A 25,261-nucleotide genomic window follows, 5' to 3' on the forward strand; every position below is an offset into this window, starting at 1 on the left:
CCGGCAGTTTCCTCCGGCGGCGGCGCGGCAGGGGGAGCCGGGGAGAGCGGGTGGCGGCGCGGCGGGCTAGGGTTCCCCCGAGTCGCCTCCTAGGCGACGCGGGGGTCAGTCTTTCCTTTGCATAGTATCCCATGGTACTCAGATAGAGTCTCCACACATAAATCGGTCATGCCTTCCTGCATATCACATACAAATTAACCATAGGTTTCACCAACCTAGCAAACCCACATGTGGGAATGTCACAAAGGCAACTGGATTGGAAAATATGTGAACAAAGCTCAACATAACACGAATGAAAAAGAAATACCGCATGCAAATGAAAGGAGAAAATCAACATTTCTTATAAACAAAAACGTACAGATTTTCAATGGTTACTATAAAAACGAGGATGCAGGTGTTGGTACGTGCAAGATATATAAGTGAATATTGTGCTATCTCACTCAACTGCTGGCAAATCAAGTAGTATCTCAAATTATACATTGGTGCTATGATCTTGACCATTACACCTACTTCATTGATTCATTCACGTCATGAACCGACTGAAAACGGCCCCCAATTTCATCCAATATACTTCTCAATTCAGTCCGATGCACGCAAGGACCATCCTTCACAACATCTATGTGGGAAGATTGTAGAAAAACAAAAGGCACACCGCAGCTAAAAATTACACACCATCATTTGGTCAAGACACTTGCAAAGGGGAATGAGTTATAGCAACGAGGCGATACACTAGCAGATCGATCTAATTATTTATGAGTTATGATTGGTTGTGTTTTACTAATAGCAATGATCTATTGCGTGTGACAGATCTGGACAGGGGAGAATATTTTCCTGAGTAGAATACATCGAGTTAACAGGACAACATTCAATGGATTCGGTGATCTGTCTTCTTCCTTCACAGCTCAAGCAGAAGGAATTTTAGGCGCAGAGAAGAAATTAATCTGGGTTTGTAGCACATTGGAAGGAATGCACAACGACATCTATGTATCTACATGGTAAGATTCAGAGATTACACAACGTTGATTCAGACTAGCATCATTGTTCAACGTAGATTATCATCTTATCATAAACCATCATCATTCAGAGATTCAGCGATTACACTACGTGGGAAGAAGATCACACTAGGTAGTTTATAATTGTTCAACAACGGAAGTACCATCCTCCCCAACATCTACATGGGAAGAATCAGAGATTAACACTACAGGTCAGAATCCAATGATTTTTTGGTGTTGTCCTATTCCTGGACGATGTACTTCATTAGGACAAGAGCTGACAGTAATCATCGTAATAAGAAAATTTCAGAGTCCCTAGATCTCCATGGTGGTTTACCTTCAATTTTTGTGGGCACTAAGAGCAACTTCAATGAGGCGATCCATTTCGTCCGCGGCCGTCCGTTTGGGTCAGCGCAGACAAAAAAGCTGGCCCAACGCGTCGACCCAAACGGACGCGTGTCCGCTTTCGTCCGCCTGCTGACCCATTTCCGGTGCATTTTTAAGCCTGATTTGCGTCGACGCGGACAGAAGACGGACGCGCGCGCGCTCGCTCTCTTTCCTCACCGAGCCCGCTGGTCGGTGGCACATTGGATTCACACCCTCGCCCGCCTGCTACGCCGCCGACGCCGCCGGCCATTTTTTCAGATAAAAATGGATACATAGATAGTTTTAGCGTACATAGATAAAAGAAAAGACCACTACTCGTCGCTTTCTGACTCCGGCTCGGTAATGTCCTCCTCCGACGTCTGAATGTAGGCGTCAGCATACGCCTCGTCTTCAAAGTCCTAACCCGCCGTTTCTCGTAGCTTCAGTTTCAATTGAGCTGCCTGCTTCCGCGAACGCTTGTCCTCCCGATAGGCGGCTCGCTCCCTCCTCCTCGCGTCCATCTCCAACCTCCTTTGCTTGTAGAATTGGCGCTCGTCGACGATGTCCTGCGGGAAACCTCCGCACCACACCACTAAGGCTTTCACGTCCTTCTCCGCGATGGCGAGGCGACGCTGCCGCCTCCGGTGGACACGACGATCCTCGTCGGTGAAAAGCCGCGGGAGAGGCGCCAGATCCTGCGCCCGCTGACTCGACACGTTTGAAAAATTCATATCCCGGCGAGGCATCAGGAGGCGCCACGCCGCCGCGTGTGCGCACGGGCCGCCTCCTCTGCGGTGTCGAAAGTGCCGAGGGTGAGACGTTTCTCGCGAAACCAGATCTCGGAGGTGAAGGTGCCGGAGCGGCGCTCGCGGACTCCGCGAAAATCCGAAGCGCCCAGGCAGCGGATCGACATGGTGGCGCAGAGGCGGCGAGGTTAGTGAGAGGGGGCGAGACGAGTGGGCAGCAGACAGAGTGTGGAGGGAGCGCCTTCTTATAACGAGCATCGGCGGCGGCACGCGCGCGAACCTTTCCCGCGCGCTGGAGCGCCAAAACCAGCGCGCGCTAGGCCGCTTTCCCCCGCGCGCGCGAACCTTTCCCGCGCGCTGGAGCGCCAAAACCAGGGGACGACATGGCCGCTGGCATGATCTAAAACGCGCGCGGTCATCAAATGGGTCAGTCCGTTGGGCGCACTGCCGACCCAAAACTAAAAAAGGGCGGACGACGGGCGGACGAACGACCCAAATGGACAAAAAGCGGACAAAAACGCCGTCCGTTTGGGTCGGCCCGTTGGAGTTGCTCTAACAGAAATAATTGAATGTTTAGTCGCCGGCTAGCCGCCTGCAGGGAGGGAGGTAAGGAAGGAAGAGATGAGGGCAGGGGGCGAGGTACCTTGCTCCATCGGTTGACCACTACGACCAAGCCCAGCCAGGGGTTCGCCTCCAGGACCTCGCGCCGGCGTCGTCGCCCAGGTCCTTGCGCGGCACCGGCGTCTCCCAGGACCTGGCGCCGGCGTCCGCGGGGCGTCGGGGAGCGGCCACTACGACCAAGCCCAGCCGGGGTTTCGCCTACACGACCTGGTGTCGGCGTCGTAGCCCAGGTACTCGCGCCGGCGCCGCCGTCTCCCAGTACCTCGCGTCGGCGTCGTCGCCACCAGGCGCCTCCCTCTCGCGGGATGGGTTAGGCGAGATGCGAGGGATTGACCGAACGAATTCACAAAGTTTCTAAAAGAAAAAAAATCACATAGGACCATAATAACCCTTCTTGATCAAACTTAATGTTTTTAGTTAACATTTTAAATCAACGGTGGGAAATAATCATAGATACATGAAATTACATATTGTAACTCTCTAGTCACCGTAAAAGAGCTTGCTAGTAGAACACCTTCTCTTAACATAATATTTTCTTGTAAGTTTTTTTGAAACTTCGAAACATAGTTTTCACGTGGTTTTCATCGGTTGTCATCATACTTGGTCTTCATACGATATTCTCTCCACCCTGATCCTGACAACAAAATGTGACGACTTTCCCAAATATATACAACACAGCCCACAAATGTCGAAATGCGCCGGCTTCTATGTTTCCAAAGTACACACACGGTTGGTATCTTTGGTCATCCCATGAGACAGCAACGAAAGTAAGGAGAAAAAACGGCGGTCAGAATCGAGTCACAACTAGTCTATGCGGCTGCCATCCCGAACGATCCCATTGCAGGGGCCATTAAAGCTGAAAATGAAAGCAAGAAAGAAAAAGAAGCAGCACGTGATGAAACTAGCTAGAACAGAGCGAGGTATATGTCAGTCTCTATGTGTGCTTTATTGAATCATTCGATTATGATCCAATGAAAAAGGAATAACGTTTGGCAAATGGGTTAGTGCCATTTGGTTGCCATAGGCCACATCTTATCGGATTGCCACATAACTTTTCCTAAATCAAAGTACGTGTTCCGTGTACTTCCTCATATGCATTCCATCTTCAATTGCTCGGCCCGCCGTCCACAAAAGATATGCCTTGCTCGTCTCTACAATCACATGTCAAGCTACAAGTTTATCTTCTTTTTCTCAAGAATATGCAAGCCACATATCTTCCTTTTTATTAAGATAGGGGAAAACCGTCGTACAAAAGTAAGATTTACATGAGGTGTAAATTTTACGCCTCCCCACGTTCCAAATAAATGAGCACTCTAACTCTTATCCTTTATCACTTTGCTTGCGCCTACGAAGAACACCGGTATTAATAAAAAGAAGACTAAATAAATCTAATCGGCTTAGCACATTAAGTTGAGGGATGTTAAAGCCCTTTTGTATCTTTTATCGTTTTACTTTAGTTATTTTTAGCTAAAGGTTTTTAGTTTGTTTGAATAAGAGTTGGACGACCATGCTTCTTTTTGATTGAGGGGAGATTCTTATATCTGATGAGTAATGGATATTTTTGATGAATGTTTTATTACGAAAATTTTAAAATCATGATAGATGTAAGACTAAAATTGTGTGATAATGTATTCCCAATTAAAGATGATGAGCATAAGTCTTCCGCATCTTTAGTATCGATCGGATATGAGAGGTTCGCAACTAGATGAAATAACTCACTTTTAGTTTAGTTCAGTTCCTTCCAAAACAAAATTAATTGGTGTAAACGATAGTCACATCGGCCGAATAAAATAATATAGAGCAAGTAGCTCCATTGGTGAAACTCTCATTAATAAATTAAACATTTCCAAAAAACCATTATTGACACAAAGAATCATGCGTATCTTTTCATGTCGCATGTAAACAAAAGTAAAAGTGACATGGGCCCAGGCCTAATCCTTAAAGAAGAAGGGGAAGAAAAATAATCGGGCTTGCCTAAAAGACGGGTGAATTACCACATAAAGTTGTGATACGTCTACTAACTGGTAGAATAGTAAGGTGTGGAAATTTTCATGATCATGTGATTAAGTGGAGATATAATAGTGCTCAATATGATCATTTTTCTAGCATGAATCTTCAGATCTTGTGTTTAACTCATTCATTATCGTTATCAGTACCTCATAATCAAGATGACTTCTTTCATACAAGCTGCGGTATTTGTTTGGGGACGAGCAAACCTCTAAGCTTGGGGGGTCGATGATCCCAAAATGTGTGATGTTTTTAGCCTTCATTTTGTGCCTACATGGTAGGCTATGTGAAATTTTAATGCGTTCAAGCATGTCTTTTTGTTGATTTTCCTCAGGATGCACTCTTAAAAAGAAATGAAGCATTAAAGAGAAAACTTTAGGAAATGATGATAAAATCATGCCCATAAATGTGATACATTATTACCATAGAAGAATGAAGCACTTTGGAGAAAACAGGAGGACGTGCAGGGCTTCCAGAGCGCAAGACGGCGTTCGAAGCAGTTGTCGCAGCCGCCTCCTAGTCGACTACTTCCGCCCTGTGGAATTAGGTCGTGGATCGGACACACATAGACTCCAGAAACATCCAGAACACAGAACTCTAGCCTCCGGAAAGCATCCAGAGGAGGAGTCGATCCAAGGACTTTGTCGCCACCACGCTACATCAGAGGGTATCACCACCATCATCATCACCATGGTCATCACCATCACCATGTCATCCTTACCCATTTATATTACACTAGTTAGAGTGGATTCGATTTTGTATTACATTTTTGAACTCATCATAATTCATCTCATAACGTTTGTGCCCTTGATGTGCGATTAATCTCCCTAGTTCTCGGGGATACGGAGTAACCCTAATATGTAATAGATCGTTTGACATTAGGATTTGATATCCTATTTATATGTTTATGTTGATAGTCTTATTGATGTTGAGTGGAGTCGACCATTCAACATATGCCAATTTTGGGTAGAAGGTTATTACTGCTAGCATGACAGTTGGTTGTGGAGGTAGGTTAGTGACAAGGCCTATCTACCTTTGTCCCCAATCGATGCAACAGGGGGTAAACGGGGGCCGCTATTAGCTGTGTGCACGAGGGAAGACCCCTTAATTACCATTCATTAACCATAGTAGGGAAGAATGTCAGTGGCATATGTGATACGGGGTTGTTGCGTGTATGCACACATCTGTACTTGGCTCCACCCACAAATAGAAACATATAAAGTGGCATAGGAATCCGACGTAGCATTATGCTTAGCTATCGGACATGTAGACGCGTACTAGTGGGGAATCCACACTCTCTGGGAACACTTTAGTCCTATCAATTTCAACAACCGTCATTCACGTCATGTGTTACTTTACTTCCCCGTTTGCTACAATCACGGAATACTTTTAGTCATTTCCACTTTGTTTTGGATCCCAATTCACTTGCAGGCATTGGTATTTGAACTCTTCAAGAGACAAAGATTGATTCATGTGCTTCCTCTGGGATAGATACTCTTACCTTTAAAAAGATACAACTAAACTCTGTGCACCTGTAGACAATCATGTATCTTTTGAACCGAGAGTCCAAACTAAGTTTCATTTGCATATTCCTGTTCACTCGAATGAATAATTTTGAATAAGACCAATTTTAAATACATCTAGACACCTTTTAAAATTTTACCAAGTTTCAAATGTTAAAACTTGATAGTCGTAATATTAAGTTTTATCAAGTTTGACCAACCTCTAAAACTTATCATTTGTTCTATCAAGTTTTAGGAGTTGAAACTTGCTGAAGTTTTAAAAGCTTGTGAAAACGTTGGAGCCCCCACATGGTTTTAAGTCTTAGTTCTGAACCTTACTGATTTTATCGTCCATTTCTATTAAGTTTATGGAGTTGAAACTTAGGGAAATATAAAGACGTGTCAATCGTCTTCAAAATTAGTCTTATTTCAAAGCCCTCATCGTAGGTAACATGAATATGCAAACTCAATAAAAATTATACCTTCGACTGAAAACATATAATATATTCAAATTTACAAGTCAAAAGAAAAGGCATGGAAGGTGGGATGGATGGGGCATATGTAATCTCTCCCAAAAGCTATACCATAAGGTGCATGCATGCAATAATTGAGCTCTAACCTCAAAACCACTTTTTGAATCTTGATGCAATCATACGACTGCATGCATGTGTGCCTCCACCCTTGAATGCCACAAATTGTCTTTCGGTAATTTGCCTCAATAGTTGAAACTGAAACTCCTTCACTTCCCCTCCTAATCCACTCACACCCCACCTTAGGCATCTCCATTTTTTTAATCTAGCTAGCCATCTCTCCCTCCTCAAGCCCAAGACACCTCTCTCTCTCTCTCCACCCCTTGTCCGCTATCCACACTAGCTAGATCCCCCCTCTCTCCCTCACCTCTTATCTATTAAAGTACACACACTCTCTTCCACCTCCCTCTTCATTAAAGAACAAGACGCAACTCGTCTGACGTACGGCCCACACACTGACGTGTGGGCCCGGACCCACCCGTCAGCGGCCCAACGGCAGGGGGCCGTACGTCAGGAGATCCGGCTCATAAAGAACACTCTTTCTCTCTCTGCTCCCATTAATATAGCTAGCTAGGCCTATCAAACACCTCTCACCCTTATAAGACCTCTTCCAGTGCATGGGTGCTTAATTAGACGAGGTGCTAAGTGTATTAAAAGGCTTAGCAACTAAACTCCCCAATGCATACTCCCTCCATCCGGTGAAAAGTGTACATAAAATTTTAGGACAAATTATGGAGTGGATTAAAAAATGCATTGAAAAGGTGCAAGCCACCATCTCTCTCTCTTTTAATTATTCTACCCCCAATGATCTAAGTGCATGAAAAAATTAAAGAGACCATGTGTAGAATGTTATTGATCTTCATTACCGTGTGATGAGAGAGAAGCATTTTTTTTTATTTTAATGTGCATTAGGAAGATAGATGTACACTCTTTTGTGGACAAATTTTAAAGTCAAACGTACACTTTTCACCGGACGAAGGGAATAGGTGCTTAGTTTTTGGTTGCTAAGCTCCCTTCATTTAATTAGGCGTAGACTCATATTTGTGCTTCCACCTAGGTACACATGCTTAGCATTGTGTCTTCCTGAGGTCACCATACTACTCTCTCTCTCTCTCTCTCTCCTTAATTTACATGGCACATCAGATTTTTTCCTTAGTTGGCAACCTTAACACATGTACAAGGTGAAGCATTGGGAGGGGACAAAGTGTGTTTTTATAGTAGTTAATTATATCAATCTCACCACCACATAGATACTCTAGGTGAGATTTAATTTCGGGGTTGTCGACATGTACCGATTGTATGAGACAATATTTGTGCAAGTTTTATGCCTGGCCACCGAGCAATATATTGTTATATGACAACTTTCCTTGTGCATATTTGTATCTATATGTGTGACCATATATATTTGCGTATATATTGGTTGGCGAGAGGAAAGTTTTACGTATTTTCAATAAATGTTGAGGAAAGTAAGCCGGTATGCAAATATTTGTGTAGCCTGTAAACAATACTCCATGACAGTTCAGAGCTGAGAAACAATGCCAAGCTAGCGATCACCAAGCTTCGTCAAAAAGGGTCGGTCCTCCACGGACGCATCTATTCCGATCCCGAGATCATCTGAGCTCGGATGAACGGTAAAATCAAATTAAATAAAAAATAACAAAAAATCTGAAAAAATATTTGTGTCAATGTTTGGCACAAAAAAATTCACATTTTTTGAATTTTTATTTTATTTTACTGTGCACCCGAGCTCAGAACAACAATTTGGATCCTCCACGTGTTTAATCATATCATACAAATCTCGCACAATATGTTGGCCCGTACACACATCAAATTGTAGATGTGTATATGCCCCTCAATAATTGTGCAAAGAGATGCTAGTTAGCTTTACTACATACGTACGTCATTCGAGCTATAAAGACATGCCTGGAATCAGCATGCACGACCGGTCAAATCTAGTGGAGCGAAAATTACTATCAAGGGCATACAAGGAACGATGACAACGATTGGAGCTGCATGTGATATGCATGGCGGTTTCTCGATCTTCTCATGACTAGCTACTATAAATATGACGCCTAAGTACCTCTAGCTCTGTAGTATCTTTATACCGAGCCATTACACTGAAGCTAGACATCAACACGCATACATCTGCGTATACTATACACATCATATATACACTAGAAATGTCGAACGACTCCTTGGTTACATCACGAATAGTAGGTGATGTGTTGGACCCCTTCCGTAGCACAGTTGATCTGACAGTGCTCTATGACGGTAGGTTCGTCATTAACGGCATGGAGTTCCGCTCACCGGCGGTATCGGGCAAGCCGAGCGTCGAGATCGGCGGTGATGATATTAGCGTGACATACACCCTTGTAAGCCCATGATTTATTAGTTATTTATGTTTTCAGCACTGTGGTTTGTTCAAGTTAACCATGTAATATGTGAATGTGATACATGCAGGTCATGGTGGATCCTGATGCTCCTAACCCCAGCAATCCGACCTTGAGGGAATATCTTCACTGGTTAGAGACTAAGAGCAACCCTACCTATAGCTTATTAGGTCTTGCATGCTGTCCTGCGAGCAGGAAATATACTCTTTTTTTTTCGGGAAATATACTCTATACATGCATCACATCTAACGGTGGATATATGTATTGGTGCATGCATGATAAGCTATATGATGCTTTAGGTCGTTAGATAAAAAACAAAATCCAAGAAAAGATAATGATAATATATATTCTTTCACTCATGTATCATGCACGTACATAACAACAAATATGCTTATGGCAAGCGTGTCGACGGACATGACATACTATAAATATGTATGGATAATTTCAAGATAGGTTCACTGTGAGTACATCCATTTTTATTGTGAGTACAGCTAGATCTATATCCAAGATCCCCACTAACTATCGACCGACTGATTCATGTCCATGCTCCATGCAGGATGGTAACCGATATCCCAGGATCAATGGATGACACCTACGGTGAGCACTCGTGAATGCAATAATAGTACATGACTTGGCATCTCTGAACAGTTTGGATGTAAATTTTTCTTCATTGTTTGAAGGGCGGGAGGTGGTGTGCTACGAGAGTCCGACGCCGACGACGGGGATCCACCGCATGGTGCTGGTGCTGTTCCGGCAGCTCGGGCGGAACACGGTGTACGCGGCGTCCATGCGCCACAACTTCAACACCCGCAGCTTCGCCCGCCGCTACAACCTTGGCGCGCCCGTCGCCGCAAAGTACTTCAACTGCCAGCGCCAGGCCGGCTCCGGCGGCCGGAAGTTCACCGGGCCCTATACCAGCCACCGCCAGCAAATCTAATCCCTAGCTAACAAAATAGCTACCACACACGGGAGCACGTGGCGCACGCATGGGCATGGCAACGTCATGGATCACATGAGAATAAGACTGGCTACAATTACCGGTAGAAAAAGACTAGCTACAAATAAATGAATAAAAGTAGTTCCTTCCAAAAGACCCCGGCCGGATGAATAATACTAGTGTACGTAGCTTCTTCCCTTTTTGGGCGGAGAAAAAGCACATAGCTTCACATAGATGTTGCATCATATATGTGCTCGATATAAATCTCTTTTCTGAAATAATATCTAGCTCCGCCTTCTATATACTCTCAAGACTCGACAAGGTGATTCTGACAAGTTGTTATTCCTGGTCTCCTGGATGATCTCAAGCATTGCTGCTCCACCTGCCCTGCCTTTGTTTGGTCGGCGGTGATTTTAATTTGATTGCTAGCGCTGCTGACAAAAGCAACATCAATCTGAACCGGCGCACCATGGCTGCGTTCCGGCGTTTCATAAACGAGATGGAGCTCAAGGACATGTATCTCCATGGTCGGAGATGCATTTGGTTCAATAAGCAAGGAAGGTCGATACGCTGTTGTTTTAAGCGATAAGAGCAACTCCAACGGGCCGATCGAAACGGTCGGCGATTTTGTCCATTTGAGTCGACCAGGCGGACACGGATGTCCGCTTTCATATTTGGGTCGGCGTGTGCGCCCAAGACTGGCCCGAACCATTTTGGGTCTCTTTTGGTTCATAGGATAGGATTATCGTAGAAATAGAAATCTTGTAGGAAATGAAATAACATGTATCTCAAATCCTATGAGTAGGAATAGGAAACAAAATGTCATTTGATTGACACCAAAGGAATTTTTCCATTGAGTCTAGGCTCATTTTTATTTTCCTATGAAATGTGAAGGATAGGAACCAATCCTATGTAGAAATAGGAATCCATTCCTATGAACCAAAGGGCTTTAAAGGAAAAAATCCTATAAGAATCCTATCCTCTAGAATTCCTATGAAATTCCTTCAAACCAAAGAGGCCTTGACGGTGCTAGAAAAAATAATTAAAACACATGCATATTTAAAAAAACATTATTAATTAAACATTACAGCCGGCCACGAAGGCCGGCGAGAGTCCACGCGTCCACATTAGCATTTAAGAAAAATAAAAACAACATAAACTATGAGACGACGCGCAGCCCTAGGCGGCGTCGGCGTCCTCCTCCTCGGGGTCGGTGAGGTCAATGAGCGTCGACGCAGGGCCGGCCCATGGGAACGCCGTGTTCCAAGCGGCGGCGATGTAGGCCGCGGGCAGGTGTTCCGGCGCGGGCAGTGCTGGCGCGGGGGGCTGTTCCGGCACGGGCAGTGCCGGCGCGGGGGACTGTGCGGCCACCTGTGCAGCTGCGGCCTGGCGCGCCTCCTCCTCAGCCTCGCGCTCCTCCTCCTCAAGGTCGCGCTCGAGCATTTCCTCGTACTCGCCGCGACGGCGCTCCTCGGCCAGCCGTCGCTGGCGCCACATCTCGGGGTAGGCCGCCTCCTACGCCGGCGTCGCCCCCATCCAAACCGGTGCCGCGGACACCCACTCGCGCAGTACTCCCATCCAGGAGTAGCGCTCGATCGGGGACGGCTCGGGCTCGGGCTCCGGCTATAGCTCCGGGTCGGCCTTGACGCGGCGTCGGGGAGGGGACGGCGGGGCCACAGGCGGCACCAGGCAGTCGTCGGCCGCGGAGAGGGCAATGGCCTGCGCCATGGCCGCCTCGTACTGAGCCTCCTCTTCCTCCGCCGCCTCCACCCTGCGCCGCTCGTCTTCCTCGCTCTCGCGGTAGACCACCGCAAGGGCCGCCTGGTAGGCGTCCTCCGCCGCCTGGTCCTCCTCGCGGATGATACGTCTTCAACGTATCTACTTTTCCAAACACTTTTGCCCTTATTTTGGACTCTAACTTGCATGATTTGAATGGAACTAATCCGGACTGACGCTATTTTTAGCAGAATTGCCATGGTGTTATTTTTGTGCAGAAATAAAAATTCTTGGAATGACTTGAAAATCAACGGGGATTATTTTTGTAATATAAAAAAATACTGACGAAAGAATCAAGGCCAGGGGGGCCACACCCTGTCCATGAGGGCGGGCGGCGCGCCTACCCACCTGGGCGCCCCCTGCCTCATCGGTCCCCTGGTGCTCCTCCGACATCAACTCCAACTCTATATATTTGTGTTCGGGGAGAAAAAAAATCAGAGAGAAGGATTCATCACGTTTTACGATACGGAGGCATCGCCAAGCCCTAAACTCTCTCGGGAGGGTTGATCTGGAGTCCGTTCGGGGCTCCGAAGAGGGGAATCCGCCGCCATCGTCATCATCAACCTTCCTCCATCACCAATTTCATGATGCTCACCGCCGTGTGTGAGTAATTCCATCGTAGGCTTGCTGGACGGTGATGGTTTGGATGAGATTTATCATGTAATCGAGTTAGTTTTGTTAGGGTTTGATCCCTAGTATCCACTATGTTCTGAGATTGATGTTGCTATGACTTTGCTATGCTTAATGCTTGTCACTAGGGCCTGAGTGCCATGATTTCAGATATGAACCTATTATGTTTTCATGAATATATGTGAGTTCTTGATCCTATCTTCCAAGTCTATAGTCACCTATTATATGTTATGATCCTTTAACCCCCGAAGTGACAATAATCGGGATACTTACCGGTGATGACCGTAGTTTGAGGAGTTCATGTATTCACTATGTGTTAATGCTTTGGTCTGGTAATCTATTAAAAGGAGGCCTTAATATTCCTTAGTTTCCAATGGGACCCCGCTGCCACGGGAGGGAAGGACAAAATATGGCATGCAAGTTCTTTTCATAAGCACGTATGACTATATTCGGAATACATGCCTACATTACATTGATGAACTGGAGCTAGTTCCGTGTCACCTTATGTTATAACTATTGCATGAGGAATCGCATCCGACATAATTATCTATCACTGATCCATTGCCTACGAGCCTTTCATATATTGTTCTTCGCTTATTTACTTTTCCGTTGCTACTGTTACAATCACTATAAAACCAAAAATATTACCTTTGCTACCGTTACCACTACTATCATATTATTTTGCTACTAAATACTTTGCTGCAGATATTAAGTTTCCAGGTGTGGTTGAATTGACAACTCAGCTGCTAATACTTGAGAATATTCTTTGGCTCCCCTTGTGTCGAATCAATAAATTTGGGTTGAATACTCTACCCTCGAAAACTGTTGTGATCCCCTATACTTGTGGGTTATCAAGAACATTTTCTGGCGTATTCTTTGAGTCACTTGGGATTTATATCTGCTAGTCACTATGAAGAACTTGAAAGATAAAAAAACCAAGATTCTTCCCTCAACTACGAGGGGAGGTAAGGAACTGGCATCTAGCTCTGTACTTGATTCACCTTCTATTTTGAGTAAACTTGCGACACCTACACCTGCTATTCATTCGGATATGCCCCATGTTATTGATGATGCCACTTTTTCTTTGCATGATACTTATGATGAAACTACTTCTGTGCTTGACAATACTGCGCCATTAGGTGAATTTCTTGACGAACAATTGGCTAGGGCTAGAGAGAATGAAATTATTGAAACTGATAATATTGATGAAAGTGATGATGAAGATTCTCCCTCTAGATATGAATTGCCTGTTGTGCCTGAGGGTTATGTTATGGATGAAGAAACTGCTAGAGACTTCTTAGCTTGCAATGATAGATCTGATCTTAAGAAATTATTAGCTAGGCATAAAGAAAAGTCTTTGAATGCTAGAATGAAATATGACCCTGCTTTTGCTACTTCACCTATCTTTATTATTGATAAGGATTATGATTTCTCTATCGATTCTGAGTTAATTACTTTGGTTGAATCTGATCCTTTTTATGGCTATGAATCTGAAACTGTTGTGGCACATCTTACTAAATTAAATGACATAGCCACCCTTTTTACTCATGATGAGAAAACTCGCTATTACTTTATCCTTAAGTTATTTCGGTTCTCATTAAAGGGTGATGCTAAAACATGGTTTAATTCTATTGATTCTGGTTGTGTGCGTAGTCCACAGGATATGATTTATTACTTCTCTGCTAAATATTTCCCTGCTCATAAGAAACAAGCTGCTTTAAGGGAAATATATAATTTTGTGCAAATTGAAGAAGAGAGTCACCCACAAGCTTGGGGGAGGCTTCTCCAATTATTTAATGCTTTGCCTGACCATCCTCTCAAGGAAAATGAAAATACTTGACATCTTTTATAATGGACTAACCGATGCTTCCAGAGACCACCTGGATAGTTGTGCTGGTTGTGTTTTCAGGGAAAGAACTATTGATCAAGCTGAATTGCTATTGAATAATATGTTGAGTAATGAAAATGATTGGACACTTCCTGAACCAACTCCTAAGCCAACTCCGAAGAAAAGGAGTATTCTATTTCTCAGTCCTGAAGATATGCAAGAGGCAAAGAAATCTATGAAAGAAAAAGGTATTAAAGCTGAAGATGTTAAGATTTACCACCTATTGAAGAAATACATGGTCTTCATAACCCGACATAGGTAGTAAAGGTAAATTCTCTCTATAAATTTGATAAATGTGAAATCCCATCTACTAAGTTTGCTAGAAAATGCTTGGATGAGTTTGATGACTTTATGGTTAGGCAAGAGAACTTCAATGCTTATGTTGGCAAACAATTGAAACGTAATACTTATATGATTGAACACTTGAGTGATTATATGTCTAGAGTTAAAGGTGAACTTAAACTTATTAGTAAACATGCTTCTATGTTTACCAGTCAAGTAGAACAAGTACTTAAGGCTCAGAATGATTTGCTCAACGAATTAAATAATAAGAAAAATGATAATGATGTTAGAGTTTTGACTAGAGGGGGTAAAATAACTCAGGAACCTTTGTATCCTGAGGGCCACCCTAAGAGAATTGAGCAAGATTCTCAGAGAACTAATGTTGATGCACCTAGTTCTTCTAAGAAGAAGAAGAAGAATGATAGGACTTTGCATGCTTCTAGTGAACTTGTAGGTGACACGCCTGAGAATCCCAATGATATTTCTATTTCTGATGTTGAAACACAATCTGGTAATGAACATGAACCTTGGGATAATGTTAATGATGATGTTCATGTTGATGCTCAACCTAGCAATGACAATGATGTAGAGATTGAACCTGTTGTTGATCTTGATAACCCATAATCAAAGAATCAACGTTATGATAAGAGAGACTTTGTTGCTAGGAAGCACGGTAAGGAAAGGGAACCACGGGTTCAGAAACCCATGCCTTTTCCTGGTAAGGAAAGAGAAGCACGGTAAGGATGATGAGGATTTTGAGCGCTTTGCTGAAATGATTAGACCTACCTTTTTGCGCATGCGTTTGACTGGTATGCTTAAAATGAATCCTTATGCTAAGTACATGAAAGATATTGTTACAAATAAAAGAAAGATGCCGGAGGCTGAAATTTCCACCATGCTTGCTAATTACACTTTTAAGGGTGGAATACCTAATAAACTAGGAGATCCAGGAGTACCAACTATACCATGCTCCATTAAAAGAAACTATGTTAAAACTGCTTTATGTGATCTTGGAGGCGGTGTTAGTGTTATGCCTCTCTCTTTATGTCATATACTTGATTTGAATAATTTGACACCTACTGAAATATCTTTGCAAATGGCTGATAAATCAACTGCTATACTTGTCGGTATTTGTGAGGATGTGCCTGTTGTGGTTGCAAACATTACTATTTTAACAGACTTTGTTATTCTTGACATTCCCGAGGACGATAGTATGTCAATTATACTTGGTAGACCCTTTTTGAATATTGCAGGGGCTTTTATTGATTGCAACAAAGGCAATGTCACTTTTCATGTTAATGGTAATGAGCATACGGTACACTTTCCGAGGAAACAACCTCAAGTCCACAGTATCAATTCTATTGAAAAAAAATTCAACAATCACTATTGGAGGTTTTGAATTTCCTCTTCCTACTGTTAAGAAGAAATATGATATTATTATTGTTGGGGATGTGCATATCCCAGTTGAGGTAACCTAGTGTTATTCGAAATTTCTCCGATTTCATGCGATTCAAAATGAGTTTGTTAACAAGACTTGATCAACCTTATTAGTGGATTCCTTCTGATGAGCATGAGATGGATAAAGTTAGAAAGCACAACCTTCTGTACCCTCTTTTACTTTCTGTTATTTATATTAAATAAAGAAAAAATAGTATTTTTTTGTCTGTTTTCTGAATTATCCTTGCAATAAAAAATACCCAAAAACTAAAAGTTCTCCAAATGCCCTGAAAATGAAATATGATTTTTTTCCAGAATATTTAAGAATTATTGGCACTGAGAACACACCAGGGGGACCCACCATGTGCCCACGAGGGTGGAGGGCGTGCCCACCCCCTGGGCATGCCCCTACCTCGTGGACCCCACGTGGGTCCCCTCCACTTATCCTTGCACCCACACACTTCGTCTTGCTCCAGAAAAATCATCCACCAGCTCAAACCCAAGTTCTTGCTCATCTTGCTGCCATTTTCGATCTCCTTACTCAAAGCTCCATTCATAAAACTGCTTTGGGGGATTGTTCTTCAGTATGTGACTCCTCCAATGGTCTAATTAGTTTTTGTTCTAGTGCTTTATTTATTGCAAATTTTTGCTGCTTAGGTGACCCTGTTCTTGAGCTTGCATGTCAAATTTATGTGGTCAAAAGTAGTTTTAATGCATGATATAGCCTCTAGACACTTGTAGGAGTAGTTTCTATCAATTTTGTTGAGTTTGGTTCACTTTTATTTTGAGTCACTAAAAATTTCAGTAATTTTTCAGAGGAAGAAATACGTTTAGGAAAATGTACCAAGGTGGTTCCTCAAGGAAGCAAGGCCCAAGGCCGCAATACGCGAGCCGGACAATGAACTACCAAGGGAGGCTCAAGTGCGGCCTTGTGAATGGTCGTCAGAGGACTTCATGGTTTGGGCATGCATAAAGGAAGAATTTGACGCATATGTGCGTAATGCTGCTCTGGAGAGCTTGGAGGCAGATAAGTGCTGGCAATACCTCTACTTAACTGATTCATTTGTGAGAAGGTTTAAATTTACATCCTCGCGCAATTCTCACACTATCTTATTTGATCTTTATGATAAATCTTATACTATGGACTTAGCAGATTTTAATACTGCTTGTAAACTCCCGAAGTGGGGTAGTGCTAGTGAACCTCGCAAATCTGAATTTAAAGAATTTCTTGCTAGTATCACTGTAGGGGAATCTAAAGAAATCACGCAAGCTACCATAGGGAGCATTCATTTTCCTTCCATACATTATTTTGCTCTCTTTATCGGTAGATGGATTAATGGTGAGGATGAGGCTTGTCACATGTGCGTTCCAGATCCTAGTGTCCTCAAGAGTGCTATATTAGATGATAAACAATATAACTTGGTGGCCATTGTTGCACGTAGGTTGCATAATAATAATATTAATGGAGATCTCTTAGGTGAATTTATGCAACCCGTTTAGCTGATTTTCTTGAGATACCCATACACGGAGATGATATTGAGTTGCCTCCTGCTTATTAAGATTATAATGCTATGGTTCGTCATCAGTTTGTTGAGAGTAATGTTTAGTTCCTCCAGTACTGACTAATCTTTGACAAATGGCGCACTTTCCACGTTGCTCTCCCTGCTCCTGCTTTCTTTGACTTCCAGACAAAAGGGAGATATGTTATAACCAGGGAGGAGGCGAGCGAGTACGAGAGGAGGACGGAGGTAGCTCGCCTCCAAGCTGTAGCTCATGAGGCAATTGCCGCCGCCTCTCAGTACGACCCCAGCTACAACTTTGATCCTTGGGCGTAGACCAACTTAGGCCGAAAGCCTAAGCTTGGGGGAGTACGTATTTCTTACCGACATTACATTCATGTTCACACATTCATTCCAGTTGTCGGTGCTCATACTTTTTCATTGTATCATCCATGCTAGTTTATTTTCTTTTTAAGCTTTCTTCTTTTGTGTTTGAAAAACCTTAAGAAAAATCAAAAAAATTAGTTGTAGCTTCTAGCTAGTTTACTTTTCATGCATGTAGTAGTAGTAATTAAAAAGAAAACCCAAAAATATTTCTCATTCGTCTTCTGCTTGTTGGGAGCTTTCCCATGTAAATAGTTTTGTTCCTTTCTTTTCTTTGGGGGTCGAGAGGGGAAGACCATAATGAAAATGTTGAGTGGCTCTTATATGCATTATTGTTGATCTAACAAAGAGCCCATATTACTTTGTCTTCTCTCCTTGAGTTGAATGCTTGCAGAGTCCAGCTTAGTCCAATGCACGTGCACTATTATTATTATCCACACTATTCGGTCGTGCAAGTGAAAGGCAATAATGGCGATATATGATGAACTGATTGAGATGAGAAAAGCTGGTATGAACTCGACCTCTCTTGTTTTTGTAAATATGATTAGTTCATCGTTCCTCATTCATCCTATTATGAATGAAACATGTTTGCAATGACAATTAGAGATTATAGTTGCTCATGCCATGCTTAATTTGCTAGGAGTTTATAATGGTTTACCTTGCGTGCCAACATGCTATTAAAATGGTTGTGATGTGGTATGATAGGGTGGTATTCTCCTTTGAACGATTCGAGTGGCTTGACTTGGCACATGTTCACGCATGTAGTTGAAACAAAATCAACATAGCCTCCACGATATTTATGTTCATGGTGAATTATATCCTACTCATGCTTGCATTCAATGTTGATTAATTTTAATGCATGTTCATGACTGTTGTCGCTCTCTAGCTGGTCGCTTCCCAGTCTCTTTCTAGCCTTCACTTGTACTAAGCGGGGATACTGCTTGTGCATCCAACTCCAAAAACCCCAAAGTTATTCCATATGAGTCCACCATACCTTCCTATATACGGTATCTACTTGCCGTTCCAAGTAAATTTATATGTGCCAAACTCTAAACCTTCAAATAAACATTCTGTTTTGTATGCTTGAATAGCTCATGCATCAACTAGGGCTGTATGTATCGTCCATGCTAGGCGGGTTATTCTCAAGAGGAGTGGACTCCGCTCCTCACTCACGAGAAAATGGTTGGTCACCAGGATGCCCAGTCCCAGGCTCAAATCAAATCAAAATAATTGCAAACAAAACTCCGCCAGGATTGTTGTTAGTTGGAGGCACCCGTTGTTTCGGGCAAGCCATGGATTGACGCTTGTTGGCGGTGGCGGAGTATAAACTTTACCATTTTGCTTGGGAACCGCCTATAATGTGTGTAGCATGGAAGATATCGAGATCTCTCGGTTGTTATGTTGACAATGAAAGTATACCGCTCAAAATATTATTCATCTCTATTTCAAAATTTAGCTCTGGCACCTCTACAAATCCCTGCTTCCCTCTGCGAAGGGCATATCTATTTACTTTTATGTTGAGTCATCATCCTCTTATTAAAAAGCACCATTTGGAGAGCACCGCTGTCATTTGCATGTATTATTATTAGTTTACATTAAGTATGACTTGACTGGATCTCGTTTACCATGAATTACAATTTCCAGTCAACCCTTGATCTTCAGGGGTGCTCTGCATTTATGTTTTGCGGTCTCAGAAGGGCTAGCGAGATACCATCTTGTTATATCATATTATGATTGTTTTGAGAAAGTGTTGTCATCCGAGATTTATTATTATTGCTCACTAGTTGATTATGCCATTGATATGAGTAAACATGAGACCTAAATGTTATTGTGAATATGGTTAGTTCATAATCTTTGCTGAAAACTTGAATGCCGGCTTTACATATTTACAACAACAAGAGCAAACAGAGTTTGTAAAAGTTTTTCTTTATCACTTTCAGTTTGTCAACTGAATTGCTTGAGGACAAGCAAAGGTTTAAGCTTGGGGGAGTTGATACATCTCCAACGTATCTACTTTTCCAAACACTTTTGCCCTTGTTTTGGACTCTAACTTGCATGATTTGAATGGAACTAACCCGGACTGACGTTGTATTCAGCAGAATTGCCATGGTGTTATTTTTGTGCAGAAATAAAAGTTCTTGGAATGACCTGAAAATCAACGGAGATTATTTTTGGAATATGTAAAAAATATTGGCGAAAGAATCAAGGCCAGGGGACCCACACCATGTCCAGGAGGGTGGGGGGGGGCGCCTACCCCCTGGGCGCGCCCCCTGCCTCGTGGGCCCCCTGGTGCTCCTCCGACCTCAACTCCAACTCTATATATTCGTGTTTGGGGAGAAAAAAATTAGAGAGAAGGATTCATCGCGTTTTATGATACGGAGCCGCCGCCAAGCCCTAAACTCTCTCGAGAGGGCTGATCTGGAGTCCGTTCGGGGCTCCGAAGTGGGGAATCCATCGCCATCGTCATCATCATCCTTCCTCCATCACCAATTTCATGATGCTCACCGCCGTGTGTGAGTAATTCCATCGTAGGCTTGCTGGACGGTGATGGGTTGCATGAGATTTATCATGTAATCAAGTTAGTTTTGTTAGGGTTTGATCCCTAGTATCCACTATGTTCTGAGATTGATGTTGCTACGACTTTGCTATGCTTAATGCTTGTCACTAGGGCCCGAGTGCCATGATTTCAGATCTGAACCTATTATGTTTTCATGAATATATGTGAGTTCTTGATCCTATCTTGCAAGTCTATAGTCACCTATTATGTGTTATGATCGGTTAACCCCTAATACGTTTCTATCGTATCTACTTTTCCAAACACTTCTGCCCTTGTTTTGGACTCTAACTTGCATGATTTGAATGGAACTAACTCGGACTGATGCTATTTTCAGCAGAATTGCCATGGTGTTATTTTTGTGCAAAAATAAAAGTTCTCGGAATGACCTGAAAATCAACGGAGAATTATTTTGGAATATATAAAAAATACTGGAAGAAAGAACCACGTCAGGGGGCCCACACCCTGTCCACGAGGGTGGGGGCGCTCCCTACCCCTTGGGCGTGCCCCCTGCCTCGTGGGCCCCCTGATGCTCCACCGACGTTAACCTTGACTCCATATATTTACTTTCGGGGAGAAAAAAACCAAAGAGAAGGATTCATTGCGTTTTACGATATGGAGTCGCCGCCAAGCGCTAAACTCTCACAGGAGGGCTGATCTGGAGTCTGTTCGGGGCTCTGGAGAGGGGAATCCATCGCCATCATCATCATCATCAACCTTCCTCCATCACCAATTTCATGATGCTCACCGCCGTGCGTGAGTAATTCCATCGTAGGCTTGCTGGATGGTGATGGGTTGGATGAGATTTATCATGTGATCGAGTTAGTTTTGTTAGGGTTTGATCCCTAGTATCCACTATGTTCTGAGATTGATGTTGATATGACTTTGCTATGCTTAATGCTTGTCACTAGGGCCCGAGTGCCATGATTTTAGATCTGGATCTATTATGTTTTCATCAATATATGAGAGTTCTTGATCCTATCTTGCAAGTCTATAGTCACCTATTATGTGTTATGATCCGTTAACCCCGAAGTGACAATAATCGGGATACTTACCGGTGATGATCGTAGTTTGAGGAGTTCATGTATTCACTATGTGTTAATGCTTTGGTCCGGTACTCCATTAAAAGGAGGCCTTAATATCCCCTAGTTTCCAATAGGACCCTGCTGCCACGGGAGGGTAGGATAAAAGATGGCATGCAAGTTCTTTTCCATAAGCACGTATGACTATATTCGGAATACATGCCTACATTACATTGATGAACTGGAGCTAGTTCTATGTCACCCTAGGTTATGACTCTTACATGATCGATCGCATCCGGCATAATTCTCCATCACCGATCCAATGCCTACGAGCTTTTCCTATATTGTTCTTCGCTTATTTACTTTTCCGTTGCTATTGTTACAATCACTACAAAACCCCAAAATATTACTTTTGCTACCTTTACCACTACTATCATATTACTTTGCTACTAAACACTTTGCTGCAGATATTAAGTTATCCAGGTGTGGTTGAATTGACAACTCAGCTGCTAATACTTGAGAATATTCTTTGGCTCCCCTTGTGTCGAATCAATAAATTTGGGTTGAATACTCTACCCTTGAAAACTGTTGCGATCCCCTATACTTGTGGGTTATCAAGAACATTTTCTGGCGCCGTTGCCGGGGATCATAGCTCTATTCTTTGAGTCACTTCGGATTTATATCTGCTTATCACTATGAAGAATTTGAAAGATCAAAGAACCAAGATTTTTCCCTCAACTACGAGGGGAGGTAAGGAACTACCATCTAGCTCTGCACTTCATTCATCTTCTGTTTTGAGTAAGCTTGCGACACCTAAACCTGCTTCTGCTATTAATTCTGATATGTCGCATGTTATTGATGATGCCACTACTGCTATGCATGATACTTATGATGAAACTACTTCTATGTTTGATACTACTGTGCCACTTGGTGGATTTCTTGATGAACAACTTGCTAGGGCTAGAGAGAATGAAATTGTTGAAACTGATAATATTGATGAAAGTGATGATGAAGATTCTCCCCCTAGATATGAATTGCCTATTGTTCCTGAGGGTTATGTTATGGATGAAGAAACTGCTAGAGACTTTCTTGCCTGCAATGATAGAAGTGATCTTAAGAAATTATTAGCTAAGCTTAAAGAAAAGTCTTTGAATACTAGAATGAAATATGATCCTTGTCGTGGAATTGTCACGACGGATGTCCTAGTGAAAGGACTTAGTCGTGGAGCCATCGCAACTAGGAAGCTTAAAGGGGTTAATCGGGACAAAGGACACGAGAGGTTTATACTGGTTTGGCCCCTTGCGGTGAAGGTAAAGCCTAGTCCAGTTGTTGTAGTATTGCTAGGTTTTGATGACCAAGGAGCGAAATACGCTAGCTTGGCTCTCAACCTATTGTTTCTTGCCCTAAGCCGCCGCCGGGTCACCCCCTTATATACATGGGTAGACGCCTGGTGGCCTACAGAGTCCCGGCCGGCTCATACAACGTGTTCGGCTTGGTGACTTCTCTTACATGCCTTTCTTCACAAGTCATAATTATACATGGCGGTTTACCATTACGGGCCTTAAGCCGCCTCTGGGCTTGGGCCTACTACAAGTCTTATAATAACCCGTCGCCTTGTATGTCCCAGTAGAGTCTGTAGAAGGTGTCGTTCAGGAGAGATGCTGGGCTCTAGATATGCGAGTGAGATTCATTGGGCTTCTTTTAATAACTCGCCATGAAGATTGACCCAGCCCCTCCTGGGCGGGTCATACCTGGTAGTCATATTTCCAACATTAGGCCCTAGGTTGATTTGAACTTTGTTCTTGTCAATCTCCAACACTTAGACGAAATCCATCTTCTGTTGTTTTGTAAAAGCTCTGTAACCCGCCATGACGTCATCTTTAGAAAATTTGGAAAACCGCCATGACATCATCTTCAACGGATCCTTATCTTAAATGTTTTTCGAAAATCGAGGCGTCCATTTGGTTGGATAATCATTACTTCGGTCTTCCTCGATTTTTGTGCCGGCGCTTTCACTCATCCCCTTATAAATAGGCACACTCGATCCTTCCTCTTTCTTCTTCTTCCTCTCGCAACTTCTCTGCCACTCGAGCTCCATCGCCGCCGCACCGCATCGTCGTTCTCAACTCCGGCCGCTGCATCACCCTAAGCCTGTCCAGAGAACGGCGATGATCCTCCATAGCAGCTCCACATCCGTAAGTTCTTGCCTTCTCACCCCCATAGATCTGCATTAGGGTTCATGAGATTTTCTTCTTGTGTTCTTCGCTGTTCGTCGTAGATTCCTTGCAGCTTCTCCACCGCACCTTCCCTTGATCTAAAAGAAATATAGAGTCTATGCGGCAATTGTTTTACATCCATTTTAGAGGCTAACAGATCCCTTTCTTCTTGCACAAAGGTCTCCTTAGAACTGATGAACTCCTCCGTTCTGGTTTTTAGGTCTAGATTTATTTCCCCTTTTTGAGCCATTTTGATCCAAAATAATAGCAACCACTTGTGAAACCTGTTTTCTCAGTACTTAGTCAATTCTGACTCAGGCAACCTTTGAATACTTTTAGTCATGGCGGCTTATGACTCCGGTTCATTTTTCCTTTATATATCATTAGCCCTTACTTAAGCCGCCATTATTCATCAGTACTATAATCATGAACCTGTAACTCCACCAATAAATTGAATCGGCAAATTATTTTCTTTTCAGCTTGCCCTTTTTCCATCATGCCGTCAAGAGCTCCAACAGTCTGCAACTGGGTCCCTTCCACAATTACTGAGGATACCTTGAAAGAATTTGTCACCATTGGATTTTTGCTAGAGAAAAACATTATGTCTTATCGTGCTCCTGGCCCAGATGAAGAACGGCCTCAACCCAAAGACGATGAAGTTATCGTTTTCACTGATCACATGAATCGGGGCTTCTCACCACCCGGCTCAAAGTTCTTCCGAGACGTTCTGCAATTTTCAAGCTTCATCCACAAGATCTTGGACCCAACTCTATATCCAATATCTGCAATTTTCAAGTTCTTTGTGAGGTATATCTTCAAGAAGAACCGACTGTGGAGCTCTTTAGAGAGTACTTTTATTTGAACCGCCAGAATGAGTGCACCAACGGCCCTAGCTTGGAGCTTGGCGGAATCTCAATTCAACGCCGACAGGGTGCCATTTTCCTTTAGTGGTCTTAACAAGTCATCCGAAAGATTGGAACCAAACTTGGTTCTACTACCAAGATATATCACCTGCTGATGAAAAACCCCTGCCGGTTATCGCGCGGATCGTCTTGATTCCAAGTTTGTGCTCCCTAACAAGCTTACTACTGCTGAACGCAAGAAACTTTTCCCATCTATCAAAAGGATTCAAGCTTTATTGGGAAATGGCCTAACCGGAGTTGACCTGATCCGTTGCTGGATCTCGTGGCGGGTCATCCCTCTAAGCCACCGATCCAAGTTGATGTATAAATATGGCGGAGGCCCAAATGATTCTCTGCATCATAGCTCTGTACAATTAACTAAAGAAGAAATTGTTGCAATGTCAACCATCCTCGTGAATGGCAAATACGAGGACTGCAGTAAGGTTGGATTAAACCCCTTCTGCAAACTTAACCCGGCACCAGAGGTAAACCCCCTTGACCTCCTTTTTGTTTTCCTCAGTAGCTAAATACTTGCATGGCTTTTTAACCTGTTTATTTGCTTACAGGCAAAATCTGATTT

The 25,261-nt window shown here is 43.2% G+C and overlaps 1 protein-coding gene across 1 annotated transcript; it reads left to right on the forward strand.

The window, feature by feature from the left end:
• The first annotated feature begins 8,944 nt into the window (after nt 1–8,944).
• LOC123129550 (protein FLOWERING LOCUS T-like) lies at nt 8,945–10,091 on the forward strand. Its single transcript, XM_044549670.1, has 4 exons — nt 8,945–9,136; nt 9,225–9,286; nt 9,711–9,751; nt 9,835–10,091. The coding sequence occupies exons 1-4, from the start codon at nt 8,945–8,947 to the stop codon at nt 10,089–10,091; spliced, it is 552 nt and encodes a 183-aa protein (XP_044405605.1).
• Nucleotides 10,092–25,261: the final 15,170 nt, after the last annotated feature.

The sequence above is a fragment of the Triticum aestivum genome, chromosome 6A, assembly GCF_018294505.1.
Source record: "Triticum aestivum cultivar Chinese Spring chromosome 6A, IWGSC CS RefSeq v2.1, whole genome shotgun sequence".
Taxonomy (NCBI): Eukaryota; Viridiplantae; Streptophyta; class Magnoliopsida; order Poales; family Poaceae; genus Triticum; species Triticum aestivum.